At 46.2% G+C, this 23698-nt stretch overlaps 1 protein-coding gene across 1 annotated transcript in view; it reads left to right on the forward strand.

The window, feature by feature from the left end:
• Nucleotides 1-23698, forward strand: part of CSMD2 (CUB and Sushi multiple domains 2) — a 315212-nt gene that overhangs the window by 220621 nt on the left and 70893 nt on the right. The window contains 10 exon segments of the mRNA XM_075522188.1: nucleotides 1915-2117; nucleotides 4004-4195; nucleotides 6703-6841; nucleotides 7355-7542; nucleotides 14842-15036; nucleotides 16021-16137; nucleotides 18304-18417; nucleotides 18643-18738; nucleotides 20914-21117; nucleotides 21656-21780. Coding sequence (XP_075378303.1) covers nucleotides 1915-2117; nucleotides 4004-4195; nucleotides 6703-6841; nucleotides 7355-7542; nucleotides 14842-15036; nucleotides 16021-16137; nucleotides 18304-18417; nucleotides 18643-18738; nucleotides 20914-21117; nucleotides 21656-21780 — 1573 coding nt within the window.

Genomic DNA, 23698 nt, shown 5'->3' on the forward strand with positions numbered 1-23698 from the left:
GCAGAGGTTGGTTTGGTGGAGAGAAGCGCAGTGTTATACCCCTCCAGCCCAGGGTGGGAAGAGGAGCATTCCACCAGGCACTGATGTTGGGACCAAGTTTGTCCTGTCCCAGAGTGCCACCGGGCCTCTCCTGGGCATAGAATCACAGAATCATTAGGGTTGGAAAAGACCTCTAGGATCATCTAGTGCAACCGTCAACCCAGCACCTCCATGCCTACTAAACCATGTCCCGAAGTGCCACATCTACGCATTTTTTGAACTCCTCCAGGGATGGTGACTCCATCACCTCTCTGGGCAGCCTGTTCCAACGCTTGACCACCCTTTCAGTAAAGAAATTTTTCCTAATATCCAGTCAGGGAACTTGAAGGGACCTGAAGGGAACCAGGGCATGAAGGGAACTTCTGGCCTTCTCCCATCCCCTTAGGTCCATCGCTGGTACAGGCTCGGGAGTGAATTTCCTCACCACGATGACTCCTGCCAGCATCTTGGGCTTTCCCTGGGGACCTGGCTGTGGAAGTGCCAAACAGGCGTAGCCCTGTTTTAGTTTAAAAGCAGAAGATGAGAGCTCCGAGGAGTGCTGCTGCAGGCAGTTCAGGACTAAGGAGCATTTGCTGCGCTCGCTGAAGGCCTTGCAGCCTTCTCTCCAGGGCAGACAAAACTATAAAATACACAGTAAGGAAAAGAGTAAGGAAAAGAAATCTTCATTCAGAGCATCGTAATAAATACCTCATTGAGAGCACAATGTAATTTCATTGCCAGCTGCCACTTTCTTAATTTTTCTTTTTTCTCCCTTCCCTTCCTGTTAGGGATTTTGGAGAGCTGGGTCGTGCTGCCTCACTTTTTCTTTATTTCTTGCTGAAGTTATTCTGTTAGCTGATCTAGATACAGTTTTGCAATATCCAGAACTTTGTAAAACAAGTCAAAATCCTTGGAGGTGCTGCAATCCAGCATTCAGAATTTGCAGCCACCTGTTTGCCACCCTCCCACACACCCTTTTCTGCCCCTTTTTATTAACCTCCAGGGCAGTTAACACCTGGTAAGGGTTCTTTTCCAGCATGGTGCTGTTTTAATTAAGAGCGGTGTTGGTTGTTTCCTTTCTGTTTTTTCCCCCGATACACAAGATTAGCTTGGTGCCAGGAGCAAATTCTTTGATCTGAGTGCAGGTAACAAAAATCAATGCATTTTATCAGTAGATGCTGTCTCTTGACAATAAACTGTTCCTTGCAGGACACCAAAAAAAGCAAAAGGACAGCCAAGGTGGTTGGTGTGTGGAGCATAGGGGCAATGTGTGAATTGGATGAATATATGTAAGTTGTCTGAAGGGACCCTGGCACAGTTTCTGCTAATTCGCTTTTTAGAATAAGTTTCTCAATATTTCTGTGTTTATCTGTTACAGAGCTCAGTGAAACTACAGACAAAGCCCCATCCTCTCCTTCACAGCCCCTGTACCCCTCTGCTACAGGTTTCCTATATGTCCTTGGTTGAGCCTTTTGTCTGTGTGACAGCTACTCATTGCAATGTCTGAGCACCTTGGGTGTAAAACCAACTGTGATATTCTGGCTAGGGACATTTCCACTGCCCCCGATGGGCTTTTGGACCTTTACCTTGTTCCTCAAGATTATTAGGAGAGATTAGTAATTTTGTTCCGTGATTAGTATCCGTGACTCAGTTGTTTTTTGTTTATGGCTGTGTTTTATTAGGGAGGCATGCGACTAAGGTTTTGGGTTTTATAGACAGATGAAATTTGGTAGAGAGCTAAGTACTTTGTCCAAGCTGAGTTGCAGATAACGGGAGAGAACACACGCCTTGTGGGCCAAGCTGCCTTAGGCTGGTACCAGTCATATTTCTGATCCTTTCAGGAAAAAAGGCAGAGCTCAGTTTGTGGTCTGACTTCCAGTTCATTTTGCCACACAGGCTCCATTTCATGGTTTTCCACACTGAGGAGTTCCACGATGTGCTGAGGATCTGGGACGGTCCAGTGGAGAATGGCATCCTCCTAAAGGAGATGAGCGGATCCGTCTTACCCGGCGATGTCCACAGTACTTTCAACTCTGTCATCCTTCAGTTCAACACTGATTTCTTCACAAGCAAGCAGGGCTTTGCTGTTCAGTTTTCAGGTAGGCTTTACATTGTTTCTTCAGCATTGTCCAAACCTGGCTTTGCTGATAAGTGATTTCAGGTCTATCTACAAGCTACTGATGCTGAGCAAATGACATTGTATTGAACACGATAGCAGGAACCGTGTGGTCTTCCAGCCATTTGTGCTCTACTGCGTTTGGGTACAGTCTCTGCAAATAGAGAAACACTCTTGTATTTTGTCCTTGCAATGCAGGTGAATTCTGTGCTCCCCTCTGCTACAGTCACCTTCACAGTGGTGAACTTGGCAGCAAGATGTAGAGCAGTACATTGTAGAATACACAAGAAGGCATTATGGATATTTTCCACCACATTCCCACAGGTCCCTTAGAGACACCAGTATGCGGGCAACTTCCCACAGGCGTTCTGCGAGCACTTGGTCAGTGATCTCTGAAAACCAAGTCTATTTAAAATCCCTCAAATTGGATCCCCTGAGACGCAGATCACAAAAAGCTCTGTCGGCTGTGGGGATGTCATTGCTAGCAGCAGCACTACCTGTAATGCAACTGCAATCTGTCGTTGCCTGAGTCCTGGAGACCGTTACCTAAGGCTTGGCCTTGCAAACACTTTAATTTCAATTATATTAGGGTAATACATTTCAACATTCACACACAGGTTTCCAGGATACAGGCCTTCACTGACACGCCCAGTAACCAGCCAGCAGATGCCTATTTTGGAGATGATAGTAAACAGGGAGGCTGTTGGGTGAATGATGATATGACCTTTCTGAGACTCGGACACATCTGAACATCAGAGCTCATTCTGTGTCTGCCAAGTTTTTGCCCATAGCTTTCTGTTTGGGGTGCCTCGCATGGCCGGGAGAGCAGGCTAGCTCTTTGGGAAGAGTTTGTGCTGGGTACAAGACCTTCTGGGATGGCCAAGACAGAGGGAGAGCTTTGTGTCACCCAGCACAGCTCTGCCGTCCTCTTTCTTTGCCAGGCTTGTGTCTCAGCCCGCCAGGAAGGACCAGACTGGGCCACTAACTTCAGTTGCACAGAAAGAGAGAGAAGGATTTCCTCTGGCCCTTTTAAGAAGAGCTTTCTCTAAACTGGCTAGGTGTAATAGCCTCTCATCAACTTAGCAGGAAATAAGCTCTGCTCTGCTGCCTGATACGGAGCTGGTCTTTATTGAATGCTTCTGCTCAAAGCCTTTGTTCACAAGGTGTGACAAAGTAGTCAGACCTAAGCTCAGAAGTATACGGTTTTGGATCTTGTGAACTTTAATGATCTATACAAGCTTGCAAAACTTCTATTACCCCAGGATTTTCCATACTGTTAAGTTGTTGTAGTGTTGACAGACCTTGAGCTCAGTCAGCGGTGAAGCTGTGCTGCCTGCCCCCAGCTGAGAAGAAGCTGAGGGGGTCATCTCATACCTCAAAGGGATGCAGCAGCGAGACTGGGAGGGAAACATGTGCATTTCTAAAAGGTCAGGCTTGATGCTTCACAGGGCTAAAGGCTAAATTGCTCTGCCACTCAGGGGAAGTGAAAAGTGCTAGCGGATTAGTTTATTTTGCAGCATGTGTCTGACACAGAATTCTATAAAAATGCCGTGTAAGATCAGTGGATGTCTGGACTTACTAAGTAAACATGCATGTGCACAATTATACATCAAACTTGCACTCTGTGTAGTGCACTTGAACTTGCCGTTCCCCAGAGCCTTTACCAGCTGGAGTGGCAGATGCTCAGTGCAAAGTAAAAGCCACTTTTTGTGTATGTGGCAACTTTAAGGGATACTGAAGGAGGAGAGATGAAGAGTGAAGTCATTGCTTGGATATCTGTTTAAGGACAGAGTCTAAGTACAGCCGGTGCTGTAAGCCTGTATTAAATATAAATATATATATTAAATATATATTTTTAATACTCTTCAGTTTCTACTGCCACTTCCTGCAATGACCCAGGAATTCCCCAGAATGGGAGCCGGAGCGGTGACAGCAAAGAGGCAGGTGACTCCATCGTCTTCCAGTGTAATCCAGGATACGCTCTGCAAGGGGAGGCCAAAATCACTTGTGTGCAGATTGAGAACAGATTTTTCTGGCAACCAGACCCTCCCTCCTGCATAGGTATGAACAAACATCCATCCTCCCATGGCACTGCTTCCCTGCCTTGTTTCATTGCAAGACTTCTGTATCTGACGGGGGTGAGTCCCACCTGGTTTGAAGAGGTGTACGACAAGGTATATATGTCTTGGGTAGCTGCCTCGTAGAACTACTTTTTACGTTTGTCCCCAGAGTGTCTGGGACAACGAGAATCTAGTTCATGCTGGAAGCTCATAGGACATACTGCAATGTAAGTGATGGTATTTAACCTGACAAGTCAAAATTAAAGGCTTCTTTAAAACTCAGGCTGGTAGAGAGGATTGGGGTCATGGGTGAATAATTTCTGCATGAGGAGACAGCAAATTCTGTCACAAGAAAGAACTATCTGACATTTTCTTTGAGTTCATAAGGTAATAAAAGAAGCTCATAAAAGTGATTCTTTTTAATATGTCCGGAACACATAAAAATAGTCATGCTAAGCACATAAGAGCAATAAACATCAAATTTGCTGGCCAGTTAAATGCTAGCCACAAATTACTTATCCTGTAACCTTCATTCCTGTTTATGCACTGTTATCCAAAGCAAGAAAAATCAGTTAATTCTGTTTCTAACATCTGATTTAATGCCAGCTAGGAAACTTCTACAGCACGCACAGGATTTATGCTCCCCGCAGGATGACTTGGTTCCTGAATGACTATCTTGATGATCTAGTGTGGCACCCTTTCAGCCTGATAAGAGACAGTCCTTTTAGTCTTCCCGGAGCTATAACTAAATCATGTTGTTGCACGTCATGCCCATCTCATCATTCTCCTGTTGAGTTTTCTTTCACACCAGAAGCTGGGCTCTCAGTCCTTTTCAGAGAAATGTAGCCAGTGCCTTAATCTTGGTGTGAGATGAATTCCCATGGGTCGTCTCCAGTTTGACTTGGAGATACTGTGTTAGGTCCTTTTTGAACAGAAGTCTGGCAGTCTTGTTCTGGGAGTCATAAGCTCAGTGAAAAAGCTGAAAGCAATGTCTTGCTCCTTACCTCTATTCAGCGACAAAGGATTTGGAGGAATAATCAGTGGCCAAATAATACCAGTTTTATGGTTACTGTGTAACAGGCTGCCTAGTTAGAGCTGAATTGGAAAACGGAGTTTAATTTAGGGCTTGGATTTTATGTTTGTATTTAGCATTTCAAATGTCTCTTCACATCTTTATTGTACAACTGCAGTCCCTAAATAGTGTGGGCTGAACTGGAACCTCGGCTGAAACAACCCCCAGAGGTTTGGGGTATTTGAAGTCTGCATCCTGACCCAACTCCAAACAGCTATGGCTTGGACCACTTTCTACTTTAAATCCTTTGGAGACTATGGGCCGGATTTTCAAAGAAATCAGAGGGTGTTGAACAGTCATCTCCCTTGGGCTTTTCAAAAATGAGTCTGTATACTTTAGTTTCTTCCTGAATTTTCCCTGACTTTACAGTCTGGAAGAGGAACGCACCCTAAAGGTTAAGATTAAGGTAGATGGACACAGAATAGATGCTTGTGGTTCTTCCAAGTTACTTGTGCATGACCTTCAGCTAAACTCTTCACTGTGCTGTGATTTCCTTGTCTATTCGAGAGGGATATCAGTTCTCGGTGCCTGCAGTAGCCTGCAAATGGACTTGATTGAAGAAGTTGCATTTGGGCCTTGGAGAAGGGTCTCTAGTTTAATCTCTACTGTGATCTTTATAGAACAGCCCCACTACATTTTACCTGGTATCTGGAGATTCTTGTGTATTTGCAGGGCTTCATAAAAGCCCACAAGATATACACACGTGCTCGCTCCTTCATGGAAGATCCTTCCAAGATTTGTTCTCTCCCATGCTAGGTCATTTCCTGCTCGGTGCTGGCTGTGGGCTGGTTAGTGTCAGACACCTGGGTTTAACACAGACTGTGCTCCCCTCTCTCTCGCCCCATCCCAAATCTGGGAGGACTGATCTGAGCAATGGGGGGAATCTTAGAGCATCGACCCTCATGAAGAGACTGCGGAGAGGCTGACAGTAATAAATCGATTGTGAATATTTCCCACGGTGGAAATACATGCAGGCACTTTCAGCCTTAAAAAAGTAATAATGGATTTTTCAATCAGCTTGGCATTTAATGTGTTGGTGACTGTAATAAACACGAACAAGCCATTAGACCCAGACAATGTGTTTTCACTTATTTAGCAACCATCCAGACTTTGACCAGGAGCCTAAATAAACGCAACAGAAAAGCATAAAGCATCTCCCTCTCCTTCTGGTTGCTCACTTAGATACGAAGATTGTAATAGCAGCTACAGCTCTGTCTCTGTGTGTGCTACCCTGTCTGGAGTAACAGAGCCCTCATCTCTGCTAGGGCCACTGCAAGCTCTTGTAAGACATATCTTACTATCAGCCAGCCTTGCAAACTGCCTCTCTGCCCCTTATCCATCCCTCTCTCACCCCCCCTCCCCTTCCTGCATCTCATCTACTCTTTTTTAAGTTTCTCTAAGACAAAGCCTCATCCCTTTGCTTGATTGCCTTCCAGCTCCCTGTGGAGGTATCTTGACAGGACCGGCAGGAGTGATCTTGTCCCCGCAGTACCCGGAGCCCTACCCGCCGGGGAAGGAGTGTGACTGGAAGCTGACCGTCTCTCCTGATTATGTCATTGCCCTGGTGTTTAATACGTACGTACCCGAGAGCTCTTTGGTTCCACTTCTGTAGCTGCCTGCGGTGGGGCCAGCGGTGGGGCGCTGCCTGGGTGAACTGGGTCTGCATGGGGGTCCTTTCCTCTCTGAAGGAACCGAACCAAACCTGGTAGGGCTGTCCCCGTAGTCCTGGCTAATCTGTTCTCAGATGTTACCTTAATTTGGGAGAAGATGCACGTATGTCAACTGTAGCTCCTCTTTGATATACCCATGGTTTTACAGAACGTAACCATGTCACTGGTGCAGCATAGGAAGCCCCTGCAGCAAACTCTGGCTTATGCTTTTGTGCTCTTGACTGTAACACCAGTCCTTGAATCCTGACACATGGAACAGAGACAGAAATGTCCTGTACTTAGCTGAGGAGCTGTTCTGGGGCAGAAGCAGTCTCTCAGCTATGTAGTTGTACAGCCCATCAAGACCACAGTCTCTGTTGTTCTCCAGGGGCTGCTGTAGCATGCTCATACTTCAAGCGCTCTTCCTTTGGCTTTGCAGCTTCAGTTTGGAGCCGGGCTATGATTTCCTTCATATCTACGATGGACCTGATTCACTCAGCCCCCTGATCGGAAGCTTTTATGGCTCCCAGCTACCCGAGAGAATAGAGAGCAGCAGTAACAACCTCTTCCTTGCTTTCCGAAGCGATGCATCAGTCAGCAACACTGGATTTGTCATTGACTACACAGGTAAGAGCTGTCCGGGGGTGCGCCTGGCCCAGCTGACTCAGCAAATACGTGGGATTTTACCTGCACTTGTTCTGAGGTTCAACCCCCCAGCTGAACCAAATGGGAAAAGCTCTAGAAACTGTGGAGACCTCTCCAGGCAGTAATCCTGCTGTCTGTTTTGCTACCACCAAAGCTGATGAAGAGGCACGGGAGAGAAAATTGGGAGTTGAAGAGAGGGGATCCTGTAGGCTGGCAGAAGAGCCAGGATACATAAGGTAGATAAGAGCAGCATAAAGGGCTGTTATGTGGCTGAGGATCAGTCACATGTGGCTGCTTCTGTGTGGGGCCCTCGTTAACAGAGAAGAAAGCTTCTACATCTTTCTGGTTTTTGATTTTTTTTTTTTTCCTTTAAAGAAAATCAAGGGAGATTCCCAGAAAATATATATTTATGTACAGGCTGTATTCTGTATAATCTTTCTTGCTCCACACTGAATTTAAATAGTTCTGTCTTCTCCTTAGTGAGCAGAACATGCCGCTTCATTGCAGATTTGAGCTTTCAGTGTACTAGGGAGTGCTGAACTGTTAACTGGTTATTAGGAATACTGCACGTTGCCATGGATTTAAGGTTTATTCTTAGGGGCAAGAGCGGCTTTGTCCAAGAAAAGGAGGTGCAGACATACATATCCAATATGGGATCTCGGTCTGAATTTTTGATACTGTCATTCACGAGTGTACCAAAGGATTGAGTGGCTGTGTGTAGAGGCGAGGATCACGGAGGTGGGTGCTCAGCTCTCCTCAGTCCGTGGAGCTCTGCTGCAATCTGTGCATTTTGCTTCACTTAAGATTCTAAAGCATCTACTTAAAAATTCGCTAATAATTAGTAAAATGAACAGAATAGTTCGCAGGTATCTGTGTTGTTAGAGCAGTGGTGGTTTTTTCTTGCTTGCTTGAGGAGGAAGTAAAACATTTTGGTGGCTTCAGCTCTAATGGTGAGAGGCAGGGGCAATGGTTAGAGTTTTCCCTGGGTGCTTTTAGCTCTCTGTCGATGGAGCAAGCTGAGGAGTGACAGCCCTGGCACTGGGAGATGGGGAAAAAAAGGGAGGCTTTGGCAGAGCGTGTTCCTTGTTTGTGCATAGGGTAGGTGGAAGAATGGAGTTGTTACAAACTGTAGTAAAAAATATGCTCTGAAAAGCTGGATCTGATGAGCCGGGATTATGCAGAATGGAGAAAAGGATGAAAAACTGGGAAAAACACAGGGCTGGAAAGAAACACTTCTTCAAGCCTGCTCTGGCCTATATGGACTAGTTTGCAGTATGGGAAAAAAGCACTGATGGCTTCAGATGCACTGGATGCGTGCCGCTATGAAACGTGGCTTTGCAGCCGTGGCGTACACTGTGAACAGGCTGTTGAGTCTTGTTGGCCCAGCTGTGTGCTGTGGGAGCAGCAGTAGCTCCTGCTGAGAGCTGCTGGCTGCTGCTGCGTCTTCAGGGCTGCTGCTGCTTTCTCTGTGTGCTTGGGCAATTCTCTCTTCCTATACCCTGTCTCCGGTCTGTGGCTCCTGCTTTTGAATTTACCTGACCAGAGGTTAAATGATAGTGAAATGGCAATTCCTATTAGTTATGCTGAACAGGTGAATTTCCCTCTAGTAAAGATATGAAACAATAAGACAATCAGCACTGCTTAAGATTCAAGAGATTAAAAGTTTTCTGCTCTCATTAGAATTAATTTTACTGAAAATTAAGTCTTGGGTTTTCTTCTTCTCCCCTTTCTTTTTGGGCAGCCAGAAAGTGGTTAACAAATGAAATCTCATTAAATTAGGGTGGTTGTGCAATGCATTTTTCTCCTAAACACTCCTACAGTGTTAATTGCGCCTACATACTTCCCACAAAGCCAAACTGCTGGGAGAAAAGAATGAGGCTTTAAGTTTGCTCATTAATTTCCCCGCACTTTAAAAGGAACCTGGGATTCAAGTCTGAGAAGCGGCAGAAAATAGAACTTCGGGGAATTGAAGGAAGAAGAAAAGAAATGCAGGAGGGAGCATGTGTGAAAGAAAATCAAATACCGAGCTCGGCTCCTTGCCAGCGTGGAATCCCAAGTACAGCTCAAAGACACCGTCTTCTCTCAGCCGTCTCCTCGTGTTTGGTCAGTGCTGCAGCCCACGTAGGCTTCTGCCCCTAGCTCCCTAAATACCATATATCACCTGTGTCAGCTGTGTGCGAAATACTGTTAATTACCCAGGGCTTTGTAGTCCCCTTTTGGTAATGTTTGGGGAAAAAAACCGAAGCAGCCATCTGTCAGTCCCTCCTTGAAATCCTGAATCTTCTCTGGGACTGGGACTGTATTGCTAGCCTGCAGCTACGGTGTGTCGGGTGAATTTCAAACAGCCTCAGCACTTCATTTGAAATTGTTTCAGGGGCAATGGCTCTTCAAGAGAAAGTTGTCCTCTGGGGCCAGGAGGAATGGAGAAAACAGAGAGAGAAGAATGAATTTGGCTTTTATTATGCCAGTTTTTGCATAGAGCATGGCAGTGAGAGCGAAGTGGGAATGCAGCAATACCACAGAAAGGTGTTTGAGGGCAGATTTTCAGCCAGGCAATTTCCCACTTTAGCTACACTGACACAGTAGTACACCAGCAGGATTTCTGATAGATGAACTCCTGTCTTTTGCTTTGCACCCATAATGCACTGTCAGCTGTGCAGCAGAATGAAAAATCAAGCTAAGGTTACCAGCAAAGAAACCCGACGTGTGCTTTCCCCACGCACGCTTCAATTTACAGAGGTTTGGTTTACTGCCTGCGTAAAGCCTTGGCTTGGTTCAGAGGGTCAGGTGGAACTTAAATGCAATAGTTTGGGATTTCAGCTGGAGAGGAATTTATTCTTGGGATGATTTAGCAGTAGGGAGTAGACTTTTTAGTTCGGGCTGGTTCCTGAAAAGGAAGACATGCTCTGCTCGGGCATCCCGTTTAAGGTCTGTTGAAGTTATCATAATCCTTAACAAAAGGTGCTTATTTGCAACACCAACGTAGTGAATGTTGTCATTTCTGTGAAAGCAGTGTGCCATGTTCGCAGCAGGTTCACTTGAGCTCAACAGGTATTAGTCTAACAAAGCAAAGGCTAAGTTCTTGATCACAAAATAGGACAGACAGTTACAAACCAAAAGCTTAAACACAGGAAAGAAATGGCTTGCGATATACCTAGGATTTATCTCTTGTGCCAGTTGTTGCCTAAGAATTTTTTTAAGTGTCTCAGCTACAGAAAACGAAGGTTTTTAACTCAGTATCTCTACATGTATTGTCTTTTGAACCAAGATAATATTTGTGTGTCTTAATTATACTCGGGAGATTTCTGATTACAGAGCAACACTGGGTAAGTTTCAAAACCTGTTTCCAGTCAATTTAAAAGACCCCTTGGTATGAGGGTCTTCCATTAAGCTGCGATTGCCAGAAAATGCTATCAGACACTCTTTTAAATTCGGCCAGGGATGAATCTCTAAAGTGAAGATTATCTTTTCTCATTGGGAAGTCAACTGAATTCCAATACTCAGTTTGCACTGCAGCATCTCGCAAACCACAGATTTCATTAAGATACGTTTTATGTATTCATAGACTGATATTTTTAAATTGAGACCACACTTCGTTAGTAATGTAAAGGACAGGCTAGTCGTTTGGAGAGCTTTTCCCAAATTATTCCCCCTCCCTATATCTTGTGAGTGTTGGGGACCTGTTGTCATGGCCAGAGAAGCGGGTCAATCTCTGACCGTCACTGCCTCTGTCCGAGCAACTTATCCTGAGGGCTTGGTGCCGAACGGGACCCGAGGTGCGTGTTTAGGTTTGGCTCCTCACGCAGGGGCGGAGGGTAGGAAGGCCTTTCCAGGTTGGATACTCCAAAGCCGGAGGTTTCTCACGCTTTTTAGTACTTCCTGTTTCTGTTGTGGGCCAGGAGTGAGGAGGCGTGAAATTGAAAGCAAATGAAGCAAAACTGATTACTTTTCACCCTTCCAAAGGAGTGAAAAAACCCACCCCAAACCCCAAGCCTTATTTCAAGTCTGTTGTTATTTCACCAGAACTATTTTTATTTTGCCCATCCTGAGCTTATAAACATATATTCAGCGTTACTGACGGGTTATTTAAGGTGGAAATTCCCCGCAGAAACACTATTCTGTAAAATCCGTTACAAGGCAAGCTGTTGAAGAACATCCAACCCTGTTTGCTGTTAAAACAGCGAGAAATAGGAGATGATGCTTGACACTAAAACAACTTGCATTTGAAAAACAGATCTGTCCTTTGGAAAAGGTCGTCCGTTTAGCTGGGATGAGTTGGAGGATGCTGGGCTCCTGGCGAGCTGGTGGGGCAGCAGCCGAGCTGCTCGGGATGCCAAGGCTGCCCCTGGTCTGGAAGATCCTAATGTAATTTGTCCTGTCTTCAGTATATGATGACTGTTGTGGGAAAAAAAAGTCTTCTAGACAATTTCTCCTGGTGTTGCTTTAAGGCTTAGCTCTTAATAAAGGCTTGCACATGTTCACAGACATGGGGTTCATGATGCACTGGGCGGACAACCGCTCTCTGGTGAAGCTGCTCTCTAACGTGCAGATGAAAGCCTGACCTCCTGGTCTAGGAGCTCATGCAGGCTTTGAGTTTTCCTTGGGAAAGGAGAAGGGGAAGCACAGAAAATTTCTGCTTTCTGTGGACTAATGAGCCAGTTCTCATGGCATTTTTGTCTTGACTCTTTTCTAAACATTTGGCAGCCTGAATCCATGTTAATTGGGACATCAGGGTGAAGTCCTTGATTTCTGAAGTGTCTGAGTGAAAATAAAACATTAATTCTAAACGGGCAAGCTGTGCTGTACTCACTTCATAGCCTAATAAATCAAAGGCTGGGAAAGCTGTGGCTTTTTCCCACATCCCTCTACGAGCCTTTTGCTGTCACCACGCAACCAAATACTTCCTTGAAGTTGAGCTCCTGCCTCCCTTTGTAGCCTACGGCTGAGGATCATCGGGGCAGTTCATCTGCAGAGGAGCGTTCAGCTGGAGATATGCGTAGGACTAGCGTGTCAGGATGCATCGTCCTCTAAGGTGAGTGGTGTCCCTGCAGGCGCAGACCCTCAAGGGAACGGAGAAACGGTCAAGAATGGGGGAAACACAACAAAAGCAGTGAGGCTGTTGCTCAGCCATCAGCCACCACCCTTTTTTCAGCAATCGACAGAGAGACTTGAGCACTGAATGTCATGATTCTTCAAAGCAAGAGCAGAGGGCTGAGATCAAGCACGTGGCTAAGACATCTGACAGCGGGGTGGGAGGCTGATTGACAGGTTGAAGCCACATCAGCTTGTTAGATGAAAGGCAGTGAGACTGTTCAAAATAACAAGAGAGGCATAAAGTGGTCAGCAGGAAGCCGCTGGGTGCAGCTTTAGTATGAAAGGGTCTGAAAGTGAATATTAGCAATTCAGAGAAATAAAGGCTTGCTGAGTGAAAAAATATTTTGGAAAAGTAGATGAAGCATTTACACTTGCAAATGGCTTGTGTGCTACAGTGGACTCTGGGCCATGCAACTGCACTGCTCACCTTCAGTGCTCTGGTGACTGGTGCACCGAAGCGATTCGTCACTTCTGCGGGCTCTGATGACGAGTCTGTACAGGAATATTCCGTGGACTCGCAGTAATGGTAAAAGCTCCCTTCTCCGACTACGGCTGATGTCTCCCAAGCGTAAGGATGAATGAGGAGGGAATGTGTTCACCTGAGCTGCCCAGAGAGCCAAAGGCTTTGCTTTCCAGTGCTGTGACTGAAAGAAGCTTTTTGGTCCTGGTACCTTACTCATCATAATCAAGACTTCTCTATTGTGTCTAGCTGGTGTCTCAGCAGGACCTACCGTCAGATCACACACAGGAAATAACGTGATAAAAATATTTGTTGGATTCTTTTGTCTTAGAACCCCAATCTTTTCCATCATGCTCCGAGTATCAAAACTCTCTTTTGAATGCTGCTTCTAGGCACACGTGTGTCTCTTCCCAGGATCAAATAAACTGGAACATCTTGTTACTTGGTTGGGGAACAGGGTTGATCAAAGGAAAAGTGGCTTGTCCAAAGTTCGTGCAGCAAGACACCCCTCACACAGAGGAGAACCCAGAACTTCATGATTTAAAGTTTAATAATACAAGCGTGTGATGGTCTGTGAGGAGCGTTGAGGGCCGACCAGTCTGTGGTTCCCAAAATAGGGAACTGGTGTTCTAGGAAAAACCAGTGGCCTCACTTCTGCATTTCAGGGCAGCTGTTCCTGGTGGAAACATTTCACGTCCTTCTGTGCTCTGTTTACCTGGGTCGCTAGCCAGTGGTACAGCTGTTGTGTGAAGGAAACCATAGAGCTAATCCTATTTTTCACTGCAAACAAAGAAACAAAAGCAAGATCTGGGGGCTTTACTGTTTTCTGCTTTTCCCTCCACCCCTTCCCCAAATGCTAAAAGCCCATGATTTAATGCTTAAACACATTATAATTGTTCACAGACCCGCTGCTCTCAGAAAAGCCCTCATCTTTAATGAGCAATTTCCAAATGACAAAAGAGCGGGATTAATCAAAGCCTCTAATTATATTTCATGCAGAAAAAAAAGAAGAGGAAAAAAAAATAAAAAAGCCCTCAGAAGAAGAAGGAAAGAAATATCCAAGTCCTGACAGCTCTGTAGTCTTTACTGGAATTTTCATATGTAAATGCGGTTTTTAACTCTGCAGGGCATAGTGAACAGAGAGAAAAATGTCTTCATTTTGTCTAACTGCTTGTAATCATTCTGCCATAATTGCAGCCATGCTGCACATCTGGAGAGTCAACCAGCTAGCACATGGCACTGTGTATTTCCATGGTGAGAGCAGACAGCTCTTAGATACGGGAATGATAGGTGCCAAGGAGATAATGTGAACAGATGTAGCGCATCTGATCTAGGTTGCACGTTCAATCTGTGTTTATATGCCCTGGTTTGCAAAGTTCTTTGGAGCCCGTCCCCTGTGCCAGAAAGGAGAGCGAGTGTAGATAGTTAAAGCTTTGCCTCGTGGATTCGGTTTTGGGTACCAGTAAATATGGGTGTGAGCTGAAGCCTTCCTTCTGCCAGTGTACTTGTGCTGGAGCTGGGCATCCGGGAGTCATCTGGACCAGAATCTGACCTGTGTAACTCCCCAGATTCAGCAGCCTGAGAGAATGCTTGCAGTCTAAACTCTGCAAATGGTAATATGCTTAAGTGAAATTACCAGATGAGAAAAGCCAAAAAACATGCCATTGACCAAAATTTTAGAGTAGCTGTATTGGACCAATAAAGATCTTGGCCGTTCTCTCTTGCAGAAAACCCCCGGGAGTCATGCTTCGATCCTGGATCAATTAAGAACGGCACACGAGTGGGTACAGATCTGAAGCTGGGGTCTACGATTACCTACTACTGTGACGGAGGGTATGACATTGAAGGGGTCTCCACGCTGACGTGCATAATGGGAGGGGATGGAAAACCCACGTGGAACAAACCTCGACCTACCTGTACGGGTAAGGCCCAAGGGGAGAAGGCGAGGAGAGCATGATCCGCCTATTGCCAGATACTTCAGCAGTTTATTCTAATGCAAAGCTTGATGTTAAGTTTTCACAGAGCTGCTTGCAAGGGGACAGAGGTGTTTTTTCTCAGTGTTTCATAATTTTTCATTTTTTTTTTTAACACCCTGAGGTCGGGAAGAGCTAACTTATATGAAGTTTCTTGAGCCTTCTTTTGAGAGAGAGAGAAAACTGGACAGAACAGGTTATCTACGTGACAAAATCTGCATCCTGGTGCCGGGCAGGATTCAGGAAGCCACTTAAACATTTGCTTAACGTGATCCCTGCTAATCAAAGCCCTTAAGCGTGTGCTTTCCTGAGCAGGGTCAGAGTTTATTGAGAAAACAGAAAGCAATTTTTTCTTAGGGGTTCTGTGGTTTTTTTGTTTTGTTTTCTGGCTTAATGAGAAAACGGTTTAAATGATGGGTTTGCAGTCAGACCTCCTTAATCTGAGAAGTGAGTCAAGAGATAGCTGTCAGTCTGTGGTGACTGGAAGAATGAAATCTCTGACTCGGAAAGGCGCTGGTGGGGAGGATGCCATTCCCGCTGGAGCCGGGCTGCTGCTGCTGAGAGAAGGCGAAAAGAGTAGGAGCTGATTCTGTCAGGTCCTGAGCTTTAAGGTCGGTGGAGAGCAGCGCAAATCACACATTAGGCTACAACACCATGCACGGCATCCCTTAGCCTTGCCTTGGTCTCGATAATTAAATGTGAAGCAGGCATGAGCTCAGGTTAGTATAAGCCTTATTTTTCTTAATAAGAACTTGCAGCGAGAGCTGCAACGCCTGAAGCGTGGAATCGATCATGGCTGGGGGCAGCTGACATTGCACAGCGCTACAGCGCGGGGCGGGGGTGGATCTCCCAGCAGCAGGAAAAGGGCCGATGTTTCAAGGCAGGCTTTGGTACGGGTACGCTTGGTGATCTCTTCTTGACTTTCTCTTCCAGCACCCTGTGGTGGTCAGTACACAGGCTCGGACGGCATCGTCCTCTCTCCAAACTACCCCCAGAACTACACCAGTGGACAAGTCTGCTTGTACTTCATCGTTGTGCCGAAGGACTATGGTATTGGTTTTGGAGGGTTTTTGAAAACCTGTCCTACTGTCTGTGCCGCTCTCGTTTGGTTTTTTTGTTTGAACAAAGCAGTAGAATAAGTGCATATATAAATGGAGATAAGGGAGATTGAAAAATAGTAAGTGGCACTGTTGGATGCTATTTGTACTTTGTTGTAGTCAGTAAGGATGATGGGAATTTTCTGAATTTCAAAATCTATCAAAAATGAGGGGACAAAAACCAAACCTAACAAAACCCACCATCTTGTGATTCCCCTTCCAGTTCCTGCACTGTATCCAGTCACGCAGAGTTGAAAAATCGGCAAAAAATAATTCATGGTGATTAATGCTAGCAGCAGACTCTGAGAACCTCTGGGAGTACAAAATGTATTTACCATAAACACATGCTAACTGTGGTGCTAAATAGTCTGTGCAGAGAAGCACATAAATGTATAGTTTTGTGGATGTGCAGCTATGGTACTTATGACTAATTTTTATTTCTAAATAACATGTAAATTAAATTTTAAAACTAGATCCAAACAAAAGCCAGATCCATTTAAACAGACCGGCATTCTTTTTATAGAGTCCAGTGCTGCTTAATTTTGGTCAGAGCTTGAATACAAGAATGGTTGACATTCTAGAAACCTTTGAGGCAGCTAGCTGGATATTAGTACTGGTTAACATATTTCCTTATTTGAAGGGAATCTAAAGTTCTTAAAGAGCACTTGCACTGACAGCTCTGGCAGCTGAAGGTCTCAATTCTGTTATTTGATACCGCTGCTCAGTGCATTATATTGATCTAGTCAGTGCCTGTGGTCTTTTCAGTTGGTTGTGATTTCCTTTGCTAAGGTAGCACGGCGTGACGTAAGGATGCCGTGTACGGACATCAGCTGCAAGCTCCTTTCGCTCGAGTTGCCCTCCTGCCTGTGTGCGTGTAGGTTACGGCTGAGCTCCTGGATCCAGCTGATGAAATGCTGCACTGTTCTCTTACACCTCTTAACCTGTTTTATTATAGCTGATCTTGATATTGTCTTAAGAAACACAATAACCAGAGGGCTAGACAGTCTTGATCTGCAAGTCTGACTTTTGCCTACAGTAGGATGACAGCTAAATTAGTTTCTCTTCTCCGCCTGCTACCTTTCAATAGCTTCATTAAAAACAAGCAGGAAACCATTAGTAGTGAATGTTACGCATTTCCCATCCCCTTCACTCCTCAGATTCGGTGTCCAGCAGGCGTCAGGGTGTGCTATCATCACTTTTTCAGTGTTCCCAACATCAGAGCTGGGCTGGAAAGCTGAACGTGCAGGAAACAAATGTCATAGCTTGGTGGATGATGAATTTCACAGCAAGAGACCTCTCAGCTTGTGAATCTGCAACTGGGCACTTACAACTTGAAAATACAAAGCTAGGAGAGGAGACAAAGGGGAGGAAAAAATTTTCTATGTACAGATTTGGGACGAAAAATACTGTTACGATATTCTGAAAAATAAAGATAAATAACTAAAGTCTCTTTGGTCTAGCTAAAGAAAAATGCTCTGATCCTCTCATTATTATTTTCTCCCCTTTATAAGCTCTGCCTGCTCCAAGGTGCATTTACAATGTATACAATAAGACCCAGAGCACTGCACAGCTCCCTCGTTAGCAGTCTCTGTAGACAGGCTTAGGACTGACTGTTAATAAAATTGTGAGTGTCCTCTCTCCCTAGCAGTCATCCTCCCTGACCAGAGAGGTTCAGCCTAGAAATCAAGTTCTTCAGGACAGGGATTGGTATTTTGTTCAGATTTTGTACAATGCCTAACCCAACGGGAGCCCGCTTCATGACAGAGATTCAATACAAATAATAAATAATAATTATCAGTTGGTGAAATTATATACCTTGTGTTATGTAGGCAGGCAAATGGGATGATTCATAAAAGAATGCCTTTTGGCCTATGAATCAGCGTTAAAGCGTACTGGCAAGTGAACACGGGGGAGGCCGGTTGCTGCTTCTGTTATGCCTACTTTGTGGATAAATAAAGGGCTCCCATCTTCCAGGGCTGTCAGTCAGGCCCTTTTTATCTTTGCCAAGCTCCTGAAATAAAAGAAGCTGAAATGTCCCGGCTCCCGGCCCTGGCTGTGTGGGCACGGCAGCGCGGCTCGTCCCGCTGCCCGCCCTGACCGGTGCTCCCTCTCTTCGCAGTGGTCTTTGGGCAGTTCGCCTTCTTCCAGACCGCGCTCAACGACGTCATCGAAGTCCACGACGGCCCCAACCAGCACTCCCGGCTCCTCAGCTCCCTCTCGGGCTCTCATACAGGTAGGGAACGTGTCCCTGTTGCTGCTGGGAAAAGCAAGCTAAAAATACGGCCTGCCATTTACCACCTTGCTCTGTGCAACCCATTTGTGTAGTGGTGGGCTTGGTAGTGTCAGGTTTACGGTTGGACTCGATGATCTTAAAGGTCTTTTCCAACCTATACGATTCTGTGATTCTGTAATGCTGTAATCTCTGTCTCTTCTGTTTTATCTCTTTCTCCTCATCTAGGTGAATCATTACCATTAGCTACCACCAACCAGATTCTCATCAAATTTAGTTCCAAGGGTCAATCTACAGCCAAAGGTTTTCATTTTGTCTACCAAGGTGAGTACAGTTGTATTCTGGAGATGTCCTTAGGTTGGTCCCGAGATAACGGTCAAAAATACAGTGATGTCTTGAAGTGTCCTGAACTGCTTTGGGCATCTGTGGGCCCTTGCACACTTTCTGTCTGAACAGGAAATACCACAGGAGATTAAGATTATTTTGGTAGCAGTGAACTTGCAGGGCTGCCTGGCTCCTGTAGGTCCTTCGTATTCAGACCTTCCATTTGCACTCAGCCTCAACCCTTGCATGTCCCAGGATTAGTATCAGGAGTATCTCATTGAATCGTGCCCGGAGTACACAGTGAGTTCTTGAGATTTATACCCAAGCAGTTTTTCCCACTGGCGTTTTAGCACATTTCTCAGTGTAAGCAGCTGAACGCTTGTCTAGCAGCTCTGCAAAATCCTTCCTCTCCGCGTGTCATAGGCTTAGGTCTCCTGCTGTCAAACTTTTGCCCCTTGATCCTTTCAGTAACAGCTTGTGTTGCATTGGGCGAGTCCCACTTACAGATTTTAAAGTAGTAAATAGAAAGCGATGCACAGAATGGTGGGAAAACAGAAGGGCTTTCTCACCCACATGTTTTGTATAGTTATCTGTGGTTGAGCCAAGCTTTTACATGCACATTACTGTAAAGTGGGGACAGACAGCAGGGCAACCTGTGCCTTCTCCGGGGGCGAAGCGAAGCATGGTTTGGATTTTATAGTATCCAGAGATCTGTTCTCTTGAATTTCTGCCTAATTATTGTAAAACAACCATAGCTCTGATAGTAATCTTTAAAGATTTCAGCAAAGCAAAGGTTTTGATGAAATCAGTAAAGATTATCTCCTTCTTCCTGCATGCTAATTATGAGCTGCACACTCTTCAGTGACTACTGCATGGAAAGCAAGAGTAAAAGAAAGAGCCAGCCCTGGTTTTGGTCTGCCTGGCCAGGCTCTAATGGCATTTACTCTCATTTTTACATGGACGAGGAGTTCTCTCTCCCAAAGCCTCCCCATCCAGCGATGCACGTGTGTGGCTAGTTTCCCCGAGGTGAAGGAGTCGGAAGCCCGAAGCAGCGTGCTGAAAGCAGGCTGAACTGGAGAGCGGAGCTGCAGGGTCAAGCCCACAGGCACGATTCTTTCCATGGTTTGGAGAGGGGCCAAGCACGCGCTCGTCGGTCACAAATGGCTGAGCTGGGGTTATCCGAGCAGGGGTATCCATGAGTATTTTGGCTACCTTGGATTTGCCCAAAGCCGTACATCATCAGAAGTGGCTCCTTTCTGCCTCTCCGTTCCCCTCCCCAGACCACTGACGCGCTTCAGACTTCAGCTTCTTGCTGATCATCTTGCTTGATGCCTTTGATAGTGGGTTTGACATTTACGTCTCTGAATCAAATTAAAATAAAACATTATAGCTAATGTACTCATCATCTTTGCTTTTTCCCCCCATTTTCTTCCGGCAACTCGGGCATTAAACACTAATAAATCGTAAAGCGACTCAGAGAAAAATACAAATTGATTTCTTCCTCAGCAACAGACGTTTCTTTGACTCATTTTTCCCCTCACTTATCTGTCAAACTCTCCATTTCTTTGACTGTTGTTTCCAGTATTGAACAGGAACGCAGGCAATTTCAACAGTTGGCGATGCAGCATCGCAACTTAAATTCCCCTTTTCTTTCTCTTACCCTTCTCATCATGAAGAAGATTGTTTAAAATTGCTGTCCTTTATAGTAACGAGGCCAAGTGAGCTGAGAAACCTAAAGGGTTTCTGCTGTGGCTCTAGCATTATATGGGCAAACCAACTTTTTGGAAAGTCATTGCTGAATGCCTTGGTTTCCCTATTTAGAAATGACCTTTCTGATGGGATGATAAGTTTTCTGAAGGCAAACGGTCTCATCTTAGAAAGCATGCACGGTTCTGTAATGTCCTAGCTGCTTTTATTGCTGTTACTTATTCAAGTAACACTTGAATCGACAGAAGTTGGAGTGAAATGTTGTTTCTTTTTCTTCTCAATGGTCGTGTTTGGGTTCAGCCACTCTCTGGGGTTTAGGTATAATCAGATTCCTGTGTTGTTTTTAACATATCTTTAACTTGGTACGTAATATTTCAAAATGTTTGCTCTAACCATGTTTTGGTTTTGTTTTGTTTTTGCTTTGCAACTGCGCGCTCACCTGCTGGTTTCTCCTGTCTGCAACGCAAGCGGTTCCGCGGACCAGTGCCACCCAGTGCAGCTCCGTCCCGGAGCCTCGCTACGGCCGGCGGCTGGGCAGCGATTTTGCGGTGGGAGCGGTGGTGCGGTTCGAGTGCAGCGCTGGCTACGCGCTCCAGGGCTCCCGGAGCATCGAGTGCCTCACCATGCCCGGGGCGCTGGCTCAGTGGAACGTTTCGGTACCCACCTGTGTGGGTAGGTGTCTTTGGGCTTGGGGGAAGAAAAGACAAAACGGTTCAGCAGTTTGTGCTAGAAAAATAAATTACGTCCTTTGGGGTGGTTTAAAAAAAAAACCACCGACGAAACAAAACCCCCCTATTTCATACCTCTTACATACAAAAGCCAGGCCTGCCGATGAACAAGGGCAGTTAACCCCAAATGTCAAGGAAGGGACCTTTTGATCCAGTACTCAGTTGTGGGATATGGGACAGCGTCTAGAATAAATTAGATCTGTCTGAAAGCTGCTTTCACCTTCTTTGGAGGAGAGCAGTTCCTAAAGAACCAGTCTCATGGGCTGATGTACCCAGTGTTCCCCACACCTAAGGGCTGTGTACTGCTTGTGTGAGAAGTTATACGAGAGGTTGACTGAAAAGAGGATTATTCGTACAAATCTTATCCTTATATCGTGAGCCAATTCTGCTTGCATTTTTGTCCACGGACAGATGTTTTAAAGAGAACGCTTTAGTATAAAGCCAAGTCCTTCCGTGTTCAAGCATTACTTTGCTTATTTCAGTGCCATGTGGTGGAAATCTGACTGAACGCAAAGGAACCATCCTGTCCCCTGGGTTCCCTGAGCCGTACCTGAATAGCCTCAACTGCGTGTGGAAGATAACCGTCCCCGAAGGAGCAGGGATACAGGTACAGTGCTAGCTGCTGTCGCTGCAGCATGGTCCAGCGAGGAGAACGCACGGTCTCTGGTGCACTTAAAGAGGCCACGTGTTACGAAGTTGCTGCTCCTCACAGGAAGGAGATTGGTTGAATGTGTAATTCTCTGGAATCGGGCACTATGACTGCCAAAAGTGGGTAATCTTTCAGCGGATTTTTGCCTCCTGGAGGCACTCTCTGTGGGAAATCAACTGGAGCCATGTGGCTGTTCTGGTGTAACAAAATAATTGTGGTATTTTGGGTATATATCTTTATACTGCTTAATTATGCAATGTTGAAAGCAATGTAAGCTACACCAAGGAAGAGTTGCTTGCTCGGAGTGCCTGCGTGGATTTGTTATGCAGCAGTATGATTGTACAATTACAGCTTTGCTGTTCATTGTCTCCAGGTAAATGAGCTCTCTCTTCAGGTCTTTTTGTTGTCCTTATCATTCCTCTGCAGAAATAGTCACGCAAACTAGAGGATGTTGAGAATTAAGCCCAACATCAGAGACCAAACCTTAGATAAAGTTTCCATTCAGCACATACGTGCCTTGTCCTCGCAGGAGGTGTCTCGCCCTGTGTTGCACTGACATCCGTTGACGCACAGGAGACGGATTCTTTAACAGGTTCATTCATTCCAGAGGCCTCATTATCAGAGGGTTGCTTTCTTCTTTACACCGCTTTGTGAGAGTTTTGTTCATTAAGTGCTTTTATTTCTCTATCATGTGTTTGGCTAATAGGCTTGTAGGTGGGTTCCTCTCGCTGTGCAGCACTCACAGCTGTTGGCACACAGCAGTTGTGTTTCTCTCAACAGTTTTATCGAAACATCAGCTCTGCTTTGCTGGATTACAGTTCTGCTCTCCCAGAGGGAATTCTTACCCGGTGCCACCCTCGCTCAGTCGCCAAGGCGAGCAGCTCCAGTGCCGGCAGGATCCGCAGCGGAGCGCTCCAGCGCGGTGCACGGGGGGTTTCCTGAGCTGGGGGAACCTCAGGGGGAGCCGAGAGAGCTGCCAGAAGCCCGCAGCTCGTGTGACAGCGGCTGAGGAGACCTGGCCAGGGCCAGGAGCAATGGCAGCCAAGGCCTCCCCACGTATAAAAGAAGCCCTTAGGGAGCGCTGCGACCGGGAGTGCCGTGAACAGGGCGCAGCGCGGCAGCTGGTGCGGAAGGGCGCGCAGGAAGGGCGCTGAAGCTCTTGCCATCTTAAGCAGGGAGCGATGGCATCCGCCCAGCAGAAAGCCATGGCCTCTGTAAGCTCTGCACCCACCACGGCCAACGCAGCTTCCCAGACAGAGCTCGGGTGGGAACACGCTGCGGCCCAGGTGCCAGGCCGCAGGGTGTGCCCTGCTCTTGCGCCAGTATGGGACGGCAGCAGTGAGCACGTGGGAGGTGTGCCCGGGCGCGGGAACTCCTCCGCTTAGTGACAGAGCTCCGGGAGGAGGCGAGTAGGCTGAGGAGTATCGGGGAGTGCGAGAGAGAGAGAGAGAGACTACTGGAATCGCGCCGTGCCTCCCCTGCGACAGGCCCAACGGGCAGACAGGACGTGTGATACGGAGGATTCCCTATCTTCACTCCGCCTGGCTGAACGCAGTGACTTAAGGGATAGGGGGAATGGCGATGAGTTCCTGCCCGGCGCAGCAGGCGCGTCTCCTCTGCGACTACCCCACCGTCCCAGGTGCCCTTGTATACTAGGTACGAGGCTTCACAAGTGGAACCGAACAATGACGAGGACGATGGTTCATCTAGCTTGGAGGTGTCACTGAGGTTAAGTCGACCTACACTCTGCGTCAAAACTGCTTCCATAAAGAAAAAAAGACAGGTCATTGTCATAGGAGACTGCCTTCTGAAGGGAGCAGAAGGCCCAATATGCAGACCAGACCCGCTTCTTAGGGAAGTCTGCTGCCTGCCTGGG

This window comes from Mycteria americana, chromosome 21, assembly GCF_035582795.1.
Source record: "Mycteria americana isolate JAX WOST 10 ecotype Jacksonville Zoo and Gardens chromosome 21, USCA_MyAme_1.0, whole genome shotgun sequence".
In the NCBI taxonomy this organism is placed as follows: Eukaryota; Metazoa; Chordata; class Aves; order Ciconiiformes; family Ciconiidae; genus Mycteria; species Mycteria americana.